The sequence below is a fragment of the Stegastes partitus genome, unplaced genomic scaffold (assembly GCF_000690725.1).
Source record: "Stegastes partitus isolate 25-593 unplaced genomic scaffold, Stegastes_partitus-1.0.2 Scaffold81, whole genome shotgun sequence".
Taxonomy (NCBI): Eukaryota; Metazoa; Chordata; class Actinopteri; family Pomacentridae; genus Stegastes; species Stegastes partitus.
Window position 1 is genome coordinate 445,830 of NW_007577812.1, and position 22,373 is coordinate 468,202.

At 40.3% G+C, this 22,373-nt stretch overlaps 1 protein-coding gene across 1 annotated transcript in view; it reads left to right on the plus strand.

Annotated features, from left to right (window-relative positions):
* The first annotated feature begins 5,732 nt into the window (after nucleotides 1-5,732).
* Nucleotides 5,733-22,373, plus strand: part of ccdc33 (coiled-coil domain containing 33) — a 40,352-nt gene continuing 23,711 nt past the window's right edge. Inside the window, exon 1 of the mRNA XM_008276851.1 lies at nucleotides 5,733-5,795. Coding sequence (XP_008275073.1) covers nucleotides 5,784-5,795 — 12 coding nt within the window. The 5' untranslated portion in view covers nucleotides 5,733-5,783. The remainder of the gene's footprint in view (nucleotides 5,796-22,373) is intronic.

The window sequence follows — 22,373 nt, forward strand, 5'->3', positions numbered from 1 at the left end:
CTGCTTTGATCACTGTAAACTAAATATCTTAAGTTTTGGGCTGTTGATTGAAAAAAGCAAGATATCTGAAGATCTCACTCTGGTGGGCATTTTTACACCATCCTACCATTTTATGGCTAAATGCTTAATTGCATAAACGAAAGATATCCACAAATTAACCAGTAATCAATATAGTTATAGTTAAAGCTCTAAAAAGCATCACCTGGCTTGTTTGTAAGCCTTGTATGACCTGACCTATAAGCCAATATGACAGCATGGCTTTGTTTATCTGATTACACCAGGTTGGATCTTGTTCTCAGTGACGGACCGACTCCTGAATCAGGAGAAATCACTTTTACATATTAAACCAACAGTTGTCTGGATTTCTGGGGGTTCAGTGCATCTACATTATCATTTTCTCTAATTTTTTTATTTCTTTTTGTATCCTCCTTGTTTTACTATTGCTTCAATCTAAGGACACCATTTGGGCAGTAGGTCTTTCTGATTAAATTCAAGTCGATTAATGATCACCAACCGCCTCCAGCTGAAGTACAGCACAAGCATGTGAGTGTCATAAAAACAGACTGAGGTCAAGGGTCACGGCAACACCCTCGCTCCAATTATTTCCTTTCTGCAACAAGTTGAACAAAGCAACCCTGAATGCACTTACATTTTCATGTTTCTGCGCATCATTGCATACATAAAAAAAGCTGCATATCTCCTGTGCGATACATCTGCAGAGATCTGCTCCTGTATTCAGCTGCAGGTGGCTGAGACTAAGTCAGTTCTGCAACACTGCCTCCCTGTCAGCGTACGCTCATTATACCAAGATTACGGTCACACAACTTTAAAACGCCACCAAATTTCCCCGCTTACACTCTTGAGAAAACGTAGTTTCTCAAGCATAGTAAGCCACCAAATCAAATGTGCTCCCAAAGAAACAGCAGCCCAGCAAATAAAGGGGTCACTGAACAAAGAATGCTTTGAACAGTTACATCACAGAGAGGCGGTTTGATTGAGCCAGACAGTTCACTTGTATCAGGTTTAGGAAGTCGGCTCAAAAGCCTTTTTGGTAGGAACTATGTTAAGCATGAGCCTTGTGAAAACAAACATAATTGAATTACTGATTTAATCCATTTTTAACAATGTAAACAGCAACATCATCAACGGAGACAAGCCACGCATTAACCAACTAATTAAACCCCAGACTCAGTTAACCGCAAATACCTCCAGAGCTTAAAAAAAGATGCTCCCACAATCCTTCACCAGACAAAAAATACTTGTAGATATAAAAAAATACTGTAAAAATCTGATTTGTTTCCAATGTTTACTCTACTTCTAAAAATTCTGGGTTCATCTTGCATTCGTCTGAGCCCTCCATGACCATGAGTGCAGCTGAAGATGTCCATTTGGAGAAGACGGTTTTGATAATTATTTGTGATGTCCATAATATGATCAATCAGGGAGTCAGATTAATTACCTCCATCTGTTTTCACTTTCCACCGTTTAAAACGATGCAGAGCATCAAAGCAGCCACATCATCTCACAGCTGAGCAGCCTGTCTGCTGTCTGTGGAGCTCAGCTGCAGGAACCAGGCTGGATTCGGTTTCAAACAGACATCACGGACAAATTTCATGCCTTTGAAGTGGAGCTTGGTCCTCTGAACAAAGACGCTTCCAGCCTCAACAGGTAACTCAATCACCTGAGCCCCCGCTGTTCCGCATGTGCGACGGACTTTCCAGTAACTTTTCCATGACGATTTAAATCTGCCTTTTTATTGTGCTTTGTACGATCATTGACGTGCGCCTCTCAATGGAAACACTGACTTGTAAAGGTTCGCTGCAGGTGGCTGTTTGTTGTGTATTTTATATCAACGCTTTTCTAAACTCCGGTGCGTTCGAGTACTTACCGAGCACATGTGGAGGTGCAGGTAGGCGTGGAGAGACTGACGGCTCACCTCATCACACACTCATTTATACATCTAGCAATAAGGTGGACTTTGGGCATCATCTGACTATATCTGGCTCCTAATTTCCCCCCCAAAAACATCACTCCAGACGAGCCCAGGCTAGTCCACTCAAACTCAATTTAGAATTAATATCTTACCTTGTGTTAATCTGCTGTTTGTCTTTTAGTTTGAAGGGCTTCACATGACTGAGTCTTCATGACTTTTCACAGCAGAGAAGTGGAGAAGTTCATTTATTGCATAAACAACAAAAACCATCTCTGGAGCAACTTTTTCCTTTTTCTAGTCACTTCTTTCAGTGCTAAGGTGGGACTTTGAACTGTCTCTATCTGACTGTGGTGGAAGCATCATAAAAGTGCTGCTGCATGCAAACTGCATGCAAACCGCTGTTGTGAAACATATAGAGGTGACTGTGTGATTAGGTGACTAGTGTGGTCAAGTTCAAGTCATATGTTGGAATCTAAAATACAGTCACAAGCAAACAATGTTAAAACTGTTGTCTTGTGGGTGCGCCTTTTAGTTGAAATGAATTTATCCTAAGATATTGTTTGTTTCATTGTTTAAGCTGTGTTTTTATGTTATGTATACTCGGTGACCTTTGTGACAACCTGCTGGGGTTTTATGGTCTGTTGACATTTTAGGCCAAAGAGGGAGTTATTCCTGCGTCAGTTGCATCAACATGTTTTGTAAAGCTGGGTAGGAATTTTATAGTTTCGTCACAGCGCAGAGGAGTTCCAGCCACAGAGAGTCGATGGTTGGGAATGCGGTTGAGCAGATGTGAAGTCCATCAATAACCTGGGGATCGAAGCGTCCTTCAGACTGGTTCTGGAAGCACTGTGGAGACCAATTTAGCTCAATTTAATTCATACAGTGCAGCACAAGTCATCTAAAGGTGCTCCATCGAATAAGACCTAACTAAATTATACCCAACAAACCCAAAGATTCCCTTTGAGCAAGCTTGGGGAAGAAAAACACGTCCTTAACAGGAAGAAATCTGTGGCAGAACCAGGCCCAGGGAGGATCTGCCTCAACCAGTTGGGGAGAGAGAGAAAAAAACAGCAGCGTTTCAAACATTAATAAGCAAACAAAAAAGCACTGAGGAGGTTGGTGAGGCGAGTGACTGCAGATCAGAAACAAGTAGTTCTGTAGCCAGACATACCTGCAGAAAAAACAAATTATGGAAGATAAGAGACAAAGTTGTTTACATACAGTAGTGACATATAAATGTAGAGCAGAGCAGTTCAGTGCATCATGAGAAGTCTCCCAGCAGCCTGGGCCTATAGCAGCATAACTAAGAGATGGCTCAGGACCATCTGAGCCAGCCCTGACAGTAAGCTTTATTCAAAAGGAAAGTTTTAAGCCTAATCTTAAAAGTAGAGAAGGTGTCTGCCTACTGAACCCAAACTGGGAGCTGATTCCTGAAGTAAACCTGCAGTCTGAGAGAGAGAAATGTTCTGTTGGGATAATATGACACAATAAGGTATTTTAAGATATGATGGAACTTGGTCATCAAGAGCTTTATACATTAGGAGAAGGATTCTAAATTGAATTCTGGATTTTACAGGGAGCCAGTGAAGTGAGGCTAATATGGGAGAAACAGGATCTCTCTGGCTGGAAGTGCTCTGACTGCAGCATTTTAGATCAACTGGAGGTTATTGGGACATCCTGATAATAAGGAATTACAATTGGCCAGGCTACAAGTAAGAAATGCATGGAGTAGTTTTTTGGCATCAATCTGAGACAGGATGTTCTTTATTTTGATGATATTGCACACATGAGTGAAGGCCTTGTTTTAAGTGTGAGTTAAAGGACATATACTAGTTGTCAGTGTGTACAGCAGGGCTTTCATTTGTTACTTCATAATTAATTTCATGAAGTTCACATGAAGATCAAAGCTATGTTTGTCTGAGGCTCCTGAAAAAGAGGCTGATGTTAAACCTATGGTGTACTGTGTTTTCTTGTGATGCACTGAGGGCAGCTGGTGTATGTCTCTTCATAAAGCCAAACCATTTGTAAAGTGCATCACCAAATCTGTTTTGTTTTTTGGAGAAGAGTGCATGTTGACTCCTCGGGGAGACGATTTAGGCTCTATTCAAACACCAGTTCTGGGGCTACAACAACACCAGAGACAAATCTCACCTTCCATTTTTTCCAAACCAAGGAATAACAATGCTCATCCCCTCAATTGAGTCCAAGGCTCACACAACTGTTATTCTTCTGGAGTCTGTCTTCCTCATGCTGAAATCTTAATTGTGAACTTTTTATGCTTCCTGAAGAGTCCAGACGTGTTCGTTACACACCAGGATAACATGACCTTCTTGTGACCTTTCCATACAAGTAAGTGAGCACGTCCTCCTTTTACTGGCGTTTCCCAGTAATTCAGCCTATTTTTATTAAACTTGAACACTAACTCAGAACAATTCTTGAAAGCAAAGGATCACATCATGTTCAAAACCTGCCATCTTAATTATTAACTCGCTGACTCCAGTTTTTCTTTAGGAAAAGACACAACAGAGTCAGCAAACTGCAATGACAGCTGTTCCAAAACACAAAGGCTGATATCAGTGAATTAGAAAGTCTAACACAGCGCATGCTTGAATTCGACTTTTCTTCAATCTTTGTTTTATGCTCTGTAAATATTAACATTTCATTGTTGGCAAAGTCAATTCAAATCGAGTAATAGTGAGAAATATTGCCTCTATATTAAATCATGGCTCCTGAAGGCCTCCTGGGTGCAGGCGGCTAATTACTGGGGATATTTTTCTCCCGCTCAGTCTGCTGCGCTGCCTCTGTCACAATCAATGAGCCTTGTAACACTCAATTAGAACATAATTGGATTTGTGCATGTTCGAGGTGGAAAAACGTACATTTGAGCGGACATGAAAGAACTGCTTATCTCTGTTGACAGCTGCAATGAGGCTGAGTTGGGTTGGCCAATTGTAAATTTCAGAAAAATGAAGTCAGTGCAAGCATATTCCAGCGCATCCCCTCCCACTTTACCCCCAGACACCTTACATTTGGCTCAGTTCACACAGCTTTACATCATAATGTTTGATTAATAATTTACACTTGGGCACCTGGCTGGAACGAGATGGATCCACGTGCAGTGTTCATACTGTATACGTTCTACATTTCAATAACATGAGAAGAGTTGACTGGTTTATGCAGTTAAGAAGTAAAATAACTAATAATTTATGGCCAAAGGAGAAACTGTAGAGCTTCTCCATTTTAAAATGTATAATGCACAGTAAATAAAATACAAAACAATTGTCACAATAATGGTAATGCCTCAGGCGTTTGCACAACTGACTGGAGTGCATGGTAGCCTAATCTGCAAAAGCTGATTTTCTTTTATTTTTACAAACCCACATCACATTGCTTATGTACTGTTGAGATTAGACACATTCAGCCTTTCACAAGTGTTAAAATTTTATAGGGCCCATCATTAAAAACTATTTTCCACTCATAAAGCTGCCAAGCCATGATATCTAGCTAACACTTTTTGTTATTGGAAGCTAGTTAGCATAGCTTGCTGATAGTGCCACTGATTTCTGGGATATGTCATAAGAACTGATCAGTAATACTCCTGCGGACCTCACCTGCATGTTCCTACACCGTTAACTTTACATTCAAATGACAGCACACACATGACATTTCATTCTCAAGCCTTTGATGGAGTTTTAAACATATAAACACTAACTGGTTTCACAAAATTCTCAACACAAAAAGTGATATTGATCTCATTTGCAGTTTCAGGCGTCCTGTTTCTTTGATTGGCAGCGTTAGGTTGAAGAGGATTCTTTTGCGTTGCAATACTGCAAGTGGCCACTGGGGCAAAATGACAGCAAAGGTAATGATACCCTCTTAATACATCCATTGCTGCTTTCAGTTCTACTTTTTTTCTTTCTTTCTTTTGTTGTTTAACAACTTCTGATTCAGCAGCAGCTCTCCCACGCTCTGCACTGTTTTTTCCACGATATAAAGAAGCAGACAGTCTAGTTAGCATTAGCCATGTTTCAGCTGTGGGATCTGATTTGATGACCAATGGTGAGACATAGACTATAGATAAAAGATGGACATAGCCACCATTAGGTCACCTATTAGTCAGTGGACTACTGTTATAAAGCCTTGAATTTGGCTGTTTGGATGGAACGACTTGTCAGTCACAATGTAGCCACAGCCTAAAACATATCCTCTAAATGGAACCACAGGAAAATAAACATCATGCTCTGTTGAAGGTGACTTAAAATTAGCGATTGAGACCATAAACTCATGAGGAAAATGTTTACTGAGGTAATAAATCAAGGGTGAAGTTTGATAATTTTCTCATAGACTTCTGTATTATTTGACTTCTTTTTGCAACCAGAGGAGTTCCTGCCCCCTGCTGGCCATTTGAAAAAATGCATGTTAAAGTATTTTAGTGTTGGCGTCACATTTTAGACCTTTAGCGTCGATCTTTCATATACAGTCTGTGGGCTAAAAACTGTCAAAGCAACAGGTAGTCCTGCAAACTCCACACTTCGCACAAAAACATTATATTACCTCCCATTGCAGGTGCCGACATAAAAACATTGTCTATGTTAAAAATCACCTGCTAAGTAATAACAAGTGAGTCGTGATGTTTGCCTTTGTATTTGCAAAATTCTTAGTGTTGTGTAATACTATTAAAAATTGCAGGATGGCGCAAATAAAACAACTGACAGAGCAATTTTCTGCAGTGGTTGAGCAATACATGTGTCACTAATGATACAAGAAGTAATTACGATAAGTATTTTGTCACAGTGGGATGTCGGGAAAGCAGAAGGTACAAATTCAGATTAAAACCAGACAGCTAGTTCCCTACTCAGGAGCTGATTGGGGAACTGGGTGGACATCTGGTGGGTGGAAGAGGTGATACAAAGAAAACAAAACGGGACTCCGAGCTAAACTGTGATAGTGTCTAAAATCCAACCGAGTCTGACACCCGAACCCTGAAATCTAATCAAAATGAATTCACTTGATTTTGTTCTTTTTGGTTATTTTAGTTTCCATCAATGACTCACAATGTGTAGATTAATTTATCAACAAAATGCTTTACCAGAGGTGACAACAGTTTTCATCTGAAGAGTTGATCTAAAGCACTTTCCAGCTATGCACTGGGTTTTAATAATGCTTTGTGGTAGGTGAGCTTCCATATCACATTCTGACATCTCATGTTGAACCCAAACAGCCGAAAAATCAATTTCAGTCACACAGGTCGTTTCTGTTTTGATATATCACTGTTATTGCGGTAGGCCGGGAGTGAAAGATTTATTTCCCCGTTTATGAGCGCTGAGAATGGGACGTTCTATCTAAGGAGCCCGTGACAAGTACAAATCTTCCTGATAGTTATTAAAGTGGTCGTGATCACTTTGCCGCCGCAGACGCTGGCGTGCAGCGCTCAGTCTGTCACGTTCCTGCTGCGATTGCCTGACAAACACCTCGAATTTATAGAAGGGAGACGGGGTCGCGTCCGTGTAATAATCCTCTTTATATAACCGTTTGGTGAACACCTTGGAAAACACACTCAAGAATTTGATTAGAGTTTCATGATCTGTTTATCTTAAATGCCAGCTTACACTTGACGTTTAAATACATCCTAGACATCATAACCAGTGTGATTGTTGGTTTATTAGGTACACCTTTACTAGCTCTTCTCGTGTGTGCAAACGGAAATATTGCCTAGTTATATAACAAGCAAATTATCGTTTAAGTTCTTGGACAATTTAAGCTTTGCAAAGGAAAATGTATGACAATGCTTTACCTAATAAACTCAGTGTGTGTGTTCTCTTCAGTGGAGCTAATAGATAAAACACTGAACATATAGAGAAAGGATTCTCTCAGTGTGTGTGTGTGTTGATGTCTGTTTTAGTTGGGGTGTTGTGCGTGTCAGTGTGATAGATGATGTCCTTGCCGTGGCCTCTAGTTTGTCATCATGTGTGTGTTGTTTGGGTGGTCCGTGTATGCATAAATTTAAAGGCTTTGCTGATGTGGGTCATGTGTGCAGTGGGTTATTGGTTTGTTGTTGAATTTGAGATGTCTTATCTCGTGCCTGGAAGGGAGAAAGTTCAGTCCAACTGATATGTTTTCACGACCTTTAATTTTTTTTTTTCCTGGAATCACAAGCAGGATTTCCTTTGTTTGTTGTTTTATCTTGTACTTTGTGGTTTGAGAGTGATTTCATTATGTAAGTATGTGTGTAAAAGGTCAATAAACTACACTTTAGCCATTGAAACTTCCCTTTTCAAATCAGAAAAAAAAAACACAACAAAATGTCTCCATAATGACAAGAAAATTGTTTTTTTTCTGCTTTAACAGAAATGCTCCCCCACACAGTTTATCAGAGAAAACTATTATAAATATGGATTTCCCACTAAGGCAACACCGTCTGATTGGGGATTTGCATTTCTCACATCTCAGAGTTTTTAATTGTGAAATGAAAAATCCACCCCAGCATGCCTAACATAATTGCCATCAAAATTTGAGGTTTGCCAAGTGCTCCCAAAAGAGCTAATTGAGGGCAGAGAAGGTCTGATTCTCTGAGCGCACAGGGTTTTGTAATGTACGTGTGGGCGATTGCACTCAGTCCAGAGATGTGTGTTGTTGTCTTGTATCCGCTGCATATAAAAATAGCTTTTAGATGGTCTCTGATTGTATATGTGTAGCAGAAATGGAAATGGGAAACCACCGAGCCTTTTGTTCAGGAACATTTAAAGTAATATTTGATTTTAAAAATGCAAAGTATCAAATGTTTTGCCGTCACTAAAGTGGTTCTTATTTCGCAGGGTTTATAAAGCTAATATCTGAATATTCTGCCTTTCAGTAGGGCGGCATTTGTGCCACAGGGACTGAGCTTGACCACTTTTCATAAGAGAGGACGCCTCCTGGCCTGTAAAGCGTTAGATTTTTCTGATGAATAATGTATTCATAGTCTGAAGCTGCAGACGCGTCTCACTGTGTGTTCAGAGATGCTTGACTTTCACACGTCTCTGCTGGAATGAGGCTGAATCAAGAGCTTGTCTCGGCTATCAACAGCTGTGGGGAATATCCTGCTATGTGCAAAAGGCACAAAGAGAAATTTCTGCTATGTTGGGATATTTCTCAAGCTGCATGTTGGCTTTGGAGGCGTTATGATGGTGACTGTATGAACACACAGGTTGGACTCTGTCAGCTTTTACCAAAGTTCCATAGCATGAATTTGACTGAAATTACAGGTTGTTTTGTGTTAATTCTCAATATTTTTTGACAAAGTAAATCTAAATACAACCATATTCTACCAGTTTCATCACCATCGGAGGATTTCTTTTCTTGCAATATGAGTGAAACTGCATGAAATTCCTACAACAGCATTTGTTATGAAGCCTGAGAGTGCCCTGCTGTAGCTGCAGAGGATCAATATTGAGGATCATGTTGCTTCCATTGGGCACAAAAGCAATTAGATCTGTTTACCTTTTTATATTAAAAGTTATTGTAACATAGAATAGAAGGTTTCTGAACAGCGTAGGGCTTTACCTCCTGTCAGTGGAAGGGTTTGAACCTGCAATGAGTTGCTTAAATGGTTGTTCTTCGAGCACCAATATAAAGGTAGTGTTGCAGTAAAAAGCCTTTTTACAATTTGAAAGAGTTTCAATATATTTCTCACCTCCTGACCTCCTTTTATCGTACAAAAGCTTTATGTGATGAGTAAAGTGAGATTTCTCCTCTGATATCACTCCCGTCGCTGTTAATGGATTGCAGTGGTTGCTTTGAAGACAGGGGAGTGGTCAGCGAGACGATTTGTAAAAGTCACTTCAGTACAAATGGCCGGACGAGCGGGAATCTGGTGTGTTTTCTGAAGCTGCCGGTAAATCCCCCCGAGAGCGTGGTGGTGCCATCTCACAGCATGTTCCCCCTGCAAAGATGACTCGTGCTTGACTCTGCTGGCAAAGGACTGCTCTCCACATGTCACAGAGTGAACAAAGACACTAAAGGAGGAATGCCAGGAGCCATAAATAAGGTTTTGGTAAACATAGACTGACAGAAAAAGCTAGTGAAGTGAAGGACTGGTGTGATCCTTGATTTAACTGTTAGATTTTTCAGATTCAGGATTTGGTTTAAAAAAAAGGAGGGTGGTGATTCTTACAGGCAGGACTGATTGTCAAAGCAACATTTTGGTCTTTGTTTTCTGCTGTTTGCATTATGTGATGTTATGTCTGCAGCTCAGCCTATAAAATGCACAATTGAATTTAGACATATTGCAGTCATGAAGTAATGGAGTTTTTTAGGACCATCTGCCCAGTATTATGTTACTGCATTTGCTCTTACGATTTCCCCTGATGTATTATCAGTATTGCTTTTGAAATCCACCTGCTGTCACAGTGACATCATGGTATCGATTCCCCGGATGACTGCCACTTGGAACTGAGTCATGTTTCCCGGAAGGGGTTGACGATAAGCCAGTGAGGAAGCCCCTGTGGGCATGGTACAGGCAGGGCAGAAAGCATCACGTCGCTTCTGGTTTGTCACTTTTTTTTTTTCTCTTTCATTGCAATGCTTCTTCAAAGATGATTTCTGAAACACTTCTCATAACATCACAGACCCTACCTTCCTCAGTGGGATACTCAGCGTGTGATTGGATCATAAAAACCCCTCCTTGAGCTGATGGAGTCACACTGCTCTCTTTCACGTGACCTAGACCTTAATTAGTACGGCAACAGATTGTCATTTGCATGTACGTGCCCCAGTGAGTAGATGGGAGGTGATGTATGGAGGGGGGGGAAGGATAGCAGCACTTCAGGGCCAGTTTGCCTAACAGACCCTGAAGGTACAGCCAATTCAGAAGTGTTGTTGTAGCCAAGTATAACACTGGATGACTTTAAACATGAGAATAATTTGTGTGCGGCGGAGGCTACAGGTGCAGGAAAAGAAAGGTTGAAAGTTTAGGAAGAAGAAGTGATTGTTGTAATTTTCAAAGCTGCTTTATGTTTTTTTTTTTTTTCATTTCTCAGTTTGTTTTCCATTTTATATGCACACAGCAGAAAAGGAAACTCTACAAAGCGTCATTATTTTTCCCCTGATCCTGACAAAAGATCTGCTCTCCAGAGGCAAAAATTCCCAGCAGGTATAAAGCAGAGCTGCACAGCGCTGTAAGACTCCTCCTTTCATTTAGCAGGCAGCAACATTTAGACATTATATGCCTTTGGCTGTTTGCTTTAATGTAAAAAAGAAAAAGATAGGGGGAGGGAAGAAAGAAAAAGCTTCGTCTGCTGCAGAGATCCAGCTTTGTTCTGACTTTGATTCGTCTACGCTGTGGTATCAGATTTTATAAATTATCAAACTGAGTTGTGAAATGTGAGCTGTAAGGGATTGGTTTTGTGATTCTACTGAATCTCTGAGATTAAGAGTCTTAATATAATGAATGTGTTTCATCCTTAAAAATAATACAAATTTATCTTGCTCTTACTGCTCTCAGATGGTTTTTTTTCTTTTGTTTTTTGCTTCAACTGATCCTTTGTACAAACACGTGTTGAATTTGGATTCGTCGTTCATCATCTTTATCATTTGTTCCGGTCATTTGTACTCAGGCTACTGGCCGGTTTAATATCACACATCATCCCTCACGCTGTCATTAGCTGCTAACTACAGCTCATGCAAATATTCTCTGCAGTGATTTGCATCTCTGCTCCCGACACTGATCAATGCTTCATGGCTCTATTGTTCGCACTGCAGTTTATACCTGTGCTCCCTCGCATGTTATCTCGCATAACACGTATTTCTCTGATAACACCCCAGACACAGAAAATGGAGGGAAAATGGTTCTTTCCCTGTATTCCATATTGACTGCTCCCTTGTTCTGAGTGTCTGGCTGATTGACAGGTAGAATCCCTGAAAGCCTCCGCTGACATGTTATTGCTGTGGGTCAGAAGCAGACAAACAGGAGTTAGCCTCCACACTCCCCCATATCTACTCTTTGCTGCTGTTTTTTTTCTTTTCTGTCCACTATCTTCCTGCCTCCTTATAAAATTTTTCTCCCTGCTCTGAATTATTGACTCGTCTGGAGTCCCGTGAGACTGAGCTAGTGATGGGTTGTTGTCGGTCAGCAGCAGCACAGAGCTTTTCTTTTTTTTTTTTTTCGTGGATCTCAAACCCAAAATAAACACATATCCTGGTTTTTCCAGATACATTTTTAGTGTTGGATTTAGATGGCTGAACAATGTGCTTTATATTATATAAAGCAGGTTTCTATGAAACGCTTCCTTTATCCCCAAAATATCAACTTTTTGAAGCTGTGAGAAAGTATTTCTTATGAAAGACGTCTGAATGAGGTCATCTGTCTGTTTCTTGGTATGTATTGATTGGCTTGTTTTTTGTTTTTAAAAACTGTCCTTGTAAGGTCTATCCTTTTCAGAAAATAGATTTTTTTTTTTTTTTGTGAGTTCTGACTGATAAAATGTTGAGAAACGTGGCTGAACAATGTCACTGTTTATGGTAAACAGCTGAGATGCACGTAACACTTTCCTACCGTTCAGTACAGTCAACAAAATACACAAAAAGACCATGATGTCAGTTCACTTTGCATAATGTCTCATTTTGTTGCACTTAGGGCAAAGATCCTAAAAAAAAAGCATTAAAAAGATTTTTTTAAGATGCTTTGGTTATTTTTGTAAAAACCACTGAACATTGTAGTCTATAGCAAAAAAAATAAATAAATCAAACACGTGGAAATAATAGATTTTTGCAGATTTAAAGCACTAATCAGCATTTACAATAGTAGGAATTTATATGAGGGTTCTGTTTAAAATAAAGGACAGATTCAGTGTTAATGGAAAACAGCAGAGGTGAAAGGATTCAACCTTTATCTGCATAGAAATACTTGTTACTGGAATCAAATGATTGATAGTTTTGTTCTGGATTTGTTCTGAAAATGCAAATTATAGCCTATCACAAGACTTATTCTACATTCTACATGATTTCAGATTTAATGGCTGGTTAGTTTAAACGCATCTAAAAAATCCTCCACATATGTAACCACATCTCTTAGAATTATCACTTTGTCTCACTTGAGATTTTGGCTGAATATTTTTGTTAAGGGATCCTCTAGGAAGCCACTCTGCGATGGGTCGGTTTTCATCTTATCTAAAGTCAGCAACCTGATCCTGTGCCTGGAAACCGCAGGTTGCGCGGGGGAATGTTGATTCATGCGGCGCTGAAGAAGACATCGCTGCTGAAGACGAATGCTGCTTCATTGTGCTCAACTAATTATTCCGGTGACAAGTGTGACGTTCCCCCCCCTCCTCAGCTTTGACCAGAGCTTTGAACAGTATTGTGTAGCTCAAGGTTGCCATCTGATGTGACTTTAAATTGGCTTGAAACCCTGCTATGAAAAGCTGCTGCTGCACGTACGGCAGTGTGTGTTGTGAAATTACCTGTTGCTTAGGAACCAGTGTGACTTGATGCATGAGAGCCGATTTTGCCAAGGTCTTTGAACACAAGAATTTAGTCTAATGTTAAGTCAAATCTGAATTTACGAATATTTTCTTCATGCAGCATGTGGTTTCATTTTAAAAGTAACATTTCATTGTCTTCTCATCCCGCTGAGGAGTACCACTCTTTTACTATTTTGAAAAGATTTTGCAAATTGGCTAAACTGCGCGTGAGAGGATGACTCTTGTTTCGCTCGTGTGGTTGTGAATGAAAATGCCACAATCACTATACAAGGTGTTACTTATTCCCTCCTTAGCATATTGTATTATCATTTCCTCCACTTGTGGGATTTCACAACCGTTCAAAGGGATGTGTGAAAACATTTTTTTCAGGTCACTGAGGATCTGAGGGGATGGAGAGGTTTTGGGAAAAGACGCCCACATGTTCAGTTCTGGCACAGAGGTTGTCGTTGTAACTGTGTGTGGTGATTAAATCTTCCCTGGCTAAATTAAACACATGCTTCACAGCCATTTGCAATACTGTGACTATTATATCTAAGGCCTCACATGATATACATGCTTGAAGAATATACAATACTCAACATGTGATAGCTGGGAATTGTCAAAAAGCAAGAAGTAAATCAGAGGACTTTTTTTTTTTTTTTTTTTTTTAAAGCTAAAGAATCCAAAAATATGTGCATTTCTACAAAAAATACTTTTACTTTGTTTTGATTTGTATCTATATATTGCTATCTTTGTTGCACTTTTTCTCACATGACACTTGATAATTACTGGAAAAGAAGCCTAACTTCAATTCCAACATCTTTGTTCCCCTTTTTCAAATCTTTTTTTTGTAAAGAATTAAAGATTTAACTAGAAATTAGTTCAAACTGTAATAAGTAAATGGACTCTTTGGTACAAATCATGGTCTCATTATTAGTCAGGGTACCATTGCAATGTGGAGAAAATGGATATTATCTATTCTAGAGTGACATTTTTCTTCAATTTAATCATTTTTATGGAGCCTCGGGCATCCAGCAAGTGTCCACGACCCTAAAAATATTAGAAGTAAAATCACAGAGCTTTTCAGGGATTAATAAAAGCATCAATGATAAATACAAAAATGTCCTTATGTAAGAATAAGACAAAGAACTCGAAAAATACGACAACACATTTCTGCACTATGACAGAGGTGTGCCGGCCCAGTGGCTGTTAAAAGCAGTCAATCAATGTGTGTTAATTGCCTGCAGGCAAGAAAAATATGTTCTTGATTAGTGACTACCAGTGAAAGAGTGTAAAACCACGGACAATCCCACCCTCTCTCCCTGATTTGCACTCCCGCTGTGAGGAAAAGAGCCGGTCGAATGAAGACGGCAGACGCAGTCGCCATCAGTGGGGGCAGCATCAGAAGAACAGCAGCACTTCAAATGAAATAGGCATACAGTCATAAATTTTTCATCTACAACCGGCTTTGAGGCAGGAGAGGGGGCAGGCCAGCCGGGCTCCAATTGAAGGCTTCTAACAACAAACCAGGGCTTTCAGAGACAAAAGGTAGCTGGGGGAAGGGCACTTGAAATGAGAAACAACAAAAATCCTTTGTTTACAATAGATGAACAAAGCGCTGTAAATAAAGTCAATGTTTAGGCGAGAAAATCTGCCAGAAAGAGTGGCAAATATCACGACAGCAGTCAAAAAGACAAAAGGCAGAGCGCCGCTGCTCCTCACAATAATGGCTGACACGACAATAAAAGTTGAATAGGTTCATAAACTGCAACGTGCAATTTGTCGTCCTCTGGTTTGACATTTTTCACTTCTCTTTATAGTGGGACTGAAAGAAGATAGTGGTTTTGTTTTTTTGGAGAGGAAAAGGCCTTACAATGGAAATTCACTTAAAGTCTTCTCTCTATCTAATGCATTAGTTGTTGTTGTATATGCTTTTATACAGAAGTTAATTTTTTGTTGTTTTTTTTTGAATGAAAATCAATTTTAAAAAAACAACAAAAACCATAGACTGGCAAAAATTCATGTTGGAATTTTAATATAAACACATTCTAAAACATCATAATATTACACCTAACTTTCATTTTTAATTACAAGAAACTATTAATACATGACTTTGTAGGAGCTACAGGCAAATATATATATTTAGCACAGTTCTTTGCTGCTATTAAAACAATACTGTAAATATTGAATGGGCTTTTTCACAACCCTCCTCCTCAAAAATCTTACGCTACCATTTTCACAATTCACAAAAGATAAAAGAACGGTGCACATTTTTCAGTGACTAAACTTTACACAAACCATCCTCAGTCTTTCTGTTGTGTGTTGCGTCTGACTCTTGATCTGTGAATCGGACATATGAACCTTCACCGGTGAAAGCGTCCGTGGCCATCCAACGCCGCCCCTCGTCCCATATGCAGAGCTCTGCAGAACGGCTGCAAATTTAATGACTGATTTTCTCTGCGCTGCAGGATCCTCTGGGTGCAGCGTCTGTCTGGATGCTAATGCAGCCTGACATCTCCATCCTTGTTTAAACAGCCCATGTTATCCTGAGTGGGATACTGCAACAACAAATTAAAGGCAGCTTTAATACAGAGAAGCATCTAAACACCACTGCGCTACTTTTTCTTCCAACTCCAATCTGGTCTGATTTGATCCTGAATATACTGTGTAGGCAGTTTGTGGAAGATGACAGCGCTGTGCTCTTTTAAGCACAAATTCAAAATAGATTTTAAATCTCATTCACTATTAAACACTGTTGAATGTATGCAAGTTTTATGCTGCCGAGAATTACACATGTCACGTACGGTTCAGCCGAGTTTGACGCTTCATGCAAAATGCATCTTCATACATGTCACATTTCTGTCACCCTCTGGACTGAGAGCAGTGACACGAGCTCAGTGGAAAATGTGAGAAACTCTCTCTTTACATGCATCCTTCTAAAAGGTTTATATGCGCTTAACCTCAGATTTGTGACGTTATTTCACCTCTGACACAGACAGAAGCCGGTTCATGTGGCATAACTCAGGTGCCTCTGCATGTTTGTTCTCGCTAGTTTGTTGTAGGATAGAAATCGTGTGTCGGGGAAAAGGTTTAATCGCAGCCGTGTTGGTAAATTGTCACCACATCTCTCTGGAGATGCCGCATTTCATGAGATCAAAACGAATGCAATTTGGAGTCTTTGTTGTTGCTGATCAGAGCACATGAGTTCTGTGTATGAAAGCAGGACAGTCTGGCTTCATTTCAGAGACAAGGTTTGACAGTTTAATCAGTTATTTAAGGTGTTTTGTTTCCCCCTCTCACAATACTTTTCTGTCAGTTTCTCATTGACATGTTGGGTCCTTTAATCCCTTTCTGTAAACTAATTCGAGAGAGCATGAGTTAGCAATGTGATAGAGATATGTGTGCAGTGGTGAGTCCGGATCCAGCAGTGGCATCTGAAGCTATGCATTTGTTCATGAGATTAAGGCCAGCGTGGTGTCACAAGGCCAGTCAGGCCTCGAGCTGTATGACTGGAAGCAGGTGGCACGTTTCTTACGTCCTCACTAAGAGGGATTAGGCCTCTGAAGGGAGAGGGAGCATTTTTTTTTTTTTTTAGCCTGTTCAAAGGTTTCAGGAGCATGGAGGGCTGTTCATGTGATTAGCCAGGCATTTTGAGCTCTCATTTCTGTAGAAGTGTGTTTTGCAACGCCTTGTGAAAGACAACAGTGTAACTTCAGTGGAAAAGACCATTTGACCATCTGCTTCCTCTGGAAACGTAAAACAGCTGACCAAAAACCCGCTGTTTAACCCTGACGTACAGAACATTTCCAGTAAAACATCAAATCTTGAATCTCAGTTGTGTAATTCGCGGTTTGAAGAAATAAAGAGTTCTTCGGGACAACTTCCTGGCACCATTTCAATAAAACACTCCCACTGAATGTTGTCTTCTCAGCATATGTTTGCATCTCGGCATTTACAGCAAAAGTGCAGCGGATGGATCCTGTGGGCGGAGAAGTCAGGATGTGACCTGCTGCACCCGCCGGCCCACATAGAGACCCTCTCTGTTGAGTTCCTGGAGCTGCAGGCCTGCAGGGAGCGTGAGCAGCCAAAGAGTACAACACCACCAAATAGGATAAAGATATTGGGTAATGCTGTGTGGGCTTGGCTTTAGATTGTGCATTACAATACAGAGAACATGATCTGTCTGGGTCAAGTTTTAACCAACTTGTTGAACTGAATATCAGTATGTATGTGGCATGCTAAATATTCTCTGGCAGTTGATTGTGGTGCATAAGCAACCAGGGAGGAGTGGTCTCTGAGTATTTATGGTCAAATATTTGTTAAGCCGTTTCAAATGCAGAGCTCTGTGCGTAACGTCGTTGGCATCGCTGCATGTTGGTCGTGCTGTTAATATTTAGCTGATACGAGACGTAACAGTTGATTGGGATCATAGCCGGGCGCTCATTCGTAATATTAGGAAGCTGTTTTTAGAGGTTTGGCCAGTTTATGCGCGTTTGCTTGTCCGTGTTTAGGTGTGAATGTGACGCCTCTGATGCTTTCGATGTGTTTTGTGGAGTCTTTTTTTTCATTTTCACCCACACTCCAAATGAAAGACAGAGTTCTGTTAAAGCGTGATGATGCAAATTTGTCTTCAGGAGATGTCGCATGCTTCACAAAATGTCATTACTGCTTCACTGGTGCTGCTAACCTTTCAAGCACTGACTGAACTCTAACATCAAGAGAGGAAAAAAACGTATTGATCTGCATGTGTCTCTGAAGTCTCTCTGCCACTGAGGGAAAAAAAACGTGGGCTCATGCCAGACCAGCAACTGTCCAAATTTTACTAAATGTTGGCAGGAAAATGTACATCTATGTAGATAAACTGCTTTGCATTGATCTGCCCACCAGGTCAGGAGAAGACCCGGCTGCTGATGCTGATTGTCGAGCACGGGTCCGCTCATTCGTTGGGCATGGTTTGTGCTTGTTAAGTGACACAATAATTACACAGGAGGTTACAAGGTGCTCTCAATGAGCGTTGGAGAGTGATGACGGTGGATGTGGAGGGAATACTGATGGTCGAACAGAGGCAGCGCAGCGTGTCTGAAACCCCTTCCCTTTGTTCGAGTCCCTGCTTTATTTGCCTCCTCCTCTCTGCGGCGAAGCGAGCTCATTGGAGGACGGCAAAGTCACGGGTTGGCGATCGGTACCGCAGCATGAAGGATTCTAACTGTTGCTAAGGTATTTTGAATGGTTAGTTGACCGTTAAACAAGTTCGCCCGCCATCCATTTCCACCTGCTGAATGCTCGGAGGTGCCGTGGAATGTGTTGAAAGTGTGAAATCTCAGGATTACTCGGTGTCTCATCAGCGAGCCAGACAGTCCTCGCTATCAGTTTGCTGTCTGGGCTGTTGATGGCTTCAGGCAACATTTGTTATTGAGATTTGACCCACATCGTGTTGGATTTCTTTATATTCAGTGTCTTTTAAATCCGCTGCCAGGAGAAATTTGGCAAAGATTCATGCCGTCTACAGAAAGGCCTCTGATAAATGGGAAAAAAAAAAACCTCAGGTTCACCCTCAGTTCAGAGCTCATGTAGAGGGAAAGCTATTTCAGGGCTGCAGACTGAACGCATCACTGAAGGCAGGAGTCAGAGGAGCTACTTTTAAACACAGCTATGTCTTTATGTATTCACTATATTATTATTAAATTCTGTTATTTCTTTTAATAATCTCCATGTATTCACTTGATATATTTCCTTATATGGCATTAAAAAGGCAATAAATAATGCTCTGTTATTTAGATAAACAACAAGGTACAGACTAACAGCGTGCAAATACACAAAAAAATCTGCAAAATGATACCACTAAACCATACTGTATTCCCTCAGTGACGGTATTCAGTGTGGCTGACAGTGTGAGCTTCACATTCTAGATGCGCCCCTGAAGCCTTTTCCGCCTAACATTTGGAGGCGAGCCAGGTAAATCCACCTATCCACACAGGGAGACACTCCAAAGTTTCTTTCTCCAGTAACAAACCGGTGCAGAAGCATGTAGTGCAGCGCTGCTTACCGCTCTGTGCTGAAGGTCACAGTGTTTACCTTCCATCAGCTCCCTGCACCTGTCAGCTGATTGGTTTGTCAGACCACTACGCTCCATCCCTGTTACCTCCTCCGCTTCAGTCAAACGCCATCAGCACTTGTCTCCCCCCGCTACCTCTCTGCTCTACTACCCTCCTCCTGATACTCCGGTTTAAATTTAGGTTCACCTCAGACCACACACCATCATTATGTCTGAATGTAGCGAGGAGACGAGAGCCGCTGGCCCTGTCTGTGATTCTGGGGGAGCTCATCATCCCGGCTGTGTAGTGCAGGATGAGGCAGGGCTGCCTGGGACTGTTGGTATTGAGCAGAGAGGAGCGCCCCGGGCACAATCCATCAAAAAGGAGCTGTTTGCACTGTGGGAATAGACATGAATAATCCATGCTTTCTTTACCCTTTCTTGTGTAACTATGCGTATCCCATTACATTCTCTGTTGCCTTTTCTTCAAATATCCAGCCCCTGTGCTTGTGTTAAAACAAAAATTGTACTTAATAATGGTTTTTAAATATCTAGATATTGTCTATAAACATATTACTGGAGGATTTAATGTATTATTAACAATATTATAGAAAGTACTTCATAGAAACAAAACAAAGATACACTGTAAAAAAAAAAAAACATTTTAATTTTCCTTTTTTATTTTACTGTTTTTTTTCTTCTTCAATATGTTTAAAATACAGGAAAATATTATTAGAATGACAGAAATAGACTTTAACTTTACACTTCTAATTAAGGTAACATTAAAAACCTTTAATTTTTAAAAAAGCTTTTTTAATGAAGCTTTTTTGGGATTATTTCACTCATTTGTTTCCACACATATTTCCTTTTTACACATGCAAATATCTCTCATTAAACATTAAACATCCCCCCCAAAAAATACACATAATATCATGTAACATTCAGGCTAGAACATTTATTTTAATTATGTAAAATTACTGTATTTTTTGAGATGGCCAGTAGAGTATTTTTGCCATTTTGTTTTTGTTTTTTTTTTTACATTTTTAAAAACTTTTTTCGCAGTGTAGTATACGTTGTGTAGATTGTGAACTTAACTTAGTCATTATTTTTTTCTGACTGAGTTAAAAATTCTCTCAAAATTACCCGTTAAAAGAAAGTTTTTTGGAATATATATGGAATGTCCTCAATTTAAAAAGATCACAAGTATGAGACTAAAGTCATTTGCATAAAAAAAACATGGCTCCCTGCCCTTTGTTTAAACTAAAATGTCTTTCATTTCCTAATTTTCTAAACATATTTGCTTTGTTTATATATGCAGTCAAGTAAGTTTTCTTGGTGAAGGTTAGCAAATGTGCTTCTGTAGGATAAAAAATAAATATCTCGCTGTGCCACTATTAAAAGCAAAGTAAAGATGAAGTGCTGCAGTAATACGTTGAAGGGTTAAATGGCTTTGAGGTTCATCATGTTTTTGTTGTGGTCAGAACTCATTTTACTTCTAGTGTTGTTTTGATCCTGGATGACATTTTGTTTTGTTTTTGTAATTTATTTTAACCAAATACACGTAGACAGTTTAATTTCATAGTGGCATGTGCCATCACATGATGCAGACTGAACTATAATATCCAGACAAACCGCCTGGCAAAAAGCTAATTATCAAGAAGCATCTTTACTCACTACTTTACCTTTGACCTCTTCTATATTCTGCTTCCAGCTGTCATTGTGAATATCTTAATGAAGCCTATATTAAATCACTGACTCAAGGCAGTAATATTCACATCTCATCTTTTTTTCACCTGAGGTGCTCACCAATAAACGGGATCCGTTTAAGCAGAAACAAGGAAAACTGGCGGGTTTCAGGTTAAATCAGTCTGAATCCGACTGAATCTGGTGTGTAAAGAACAGATTTTATGGATGAGTCGAGCTTCGGGGGCTTTCTAGTTTTCAGTTTTTTATGACGGTCATAAACATTGATTTGCGCGGCGTTATTAATGGAGGGCCCTCCTGAGAGCTCTGAGCCTTAATCACTGTTTGTGAAGTCCTGTTTTTTTTAATGCCCCTAAGACATCTGTTAGCCTTATCCTTGCAGTCGACACTATTTCCTGCCAGGTGAATGATGCAGTGAACGCTGCTGCAGAGGAGATCTCATTCTCCTGCACTGGGTTATACTGTAGTTTAATGGACTACTGCCCCACTGTGGCAGTTATATTGCTGTGCCCAAGTGCCACATTGTGCCTGTCGTCTCCTTTTTATCACTCTGAGCCAGCTGAGGTATTTTCTCATCAGGAAGTCGATGTCCTTTCACATGATCCTCACCTCTCCTTCACTGGGTTTGACGTGAACACACCTTTCCCCTTCCTACATGAACTATTTCATATATTTATGAACATCCCCACTTTCCCTCTATTTAGTAGATAAATGGATTAAGTCGTCTGGCGGTGATGAATATCCAGGGAGAAGCGAGGAGGGGTTTACGGGCTCTGGATTCGAGCAATTATAATGTCGGCAAATCATTTTGCTTTAATTAGATCTTGGAATATCTGATAAGATACCTCATCTCAGTTTTCCTTTTCACATCTCCGTGCAAGCGAGAATTTAAAAGACGGTAACTCAATCAAGCAAAGTGAGAATTTGATTTTGCCTGAATCATTCCATTGATCTTCTGCCCGGCAGGTGGTATTGCATAGCATGGGTTTAAATGTTGGCATGTGATGCTGCATAACTTAAACTGACCAGCAGAGATGTGCGATGTTTGCAGATTAGGCAGTGTGAGGGATTTGTGGTTTTTATGCTGTCTGCCTCCCTCCGTTTCCTCTTCAGCATAATAAATCAGTCTTGCTTTTAGGTGACCCTGCAGGCCGTGGAAAAGACCCCCTCTACAGCAGGTCTTCTACCCGCCGTGGCCCATTTTGTCCATAACTACCACTCAAGCAGGTCAGGCAGCAAAAAAATATCCCCCTCCTCTTATTCTGCC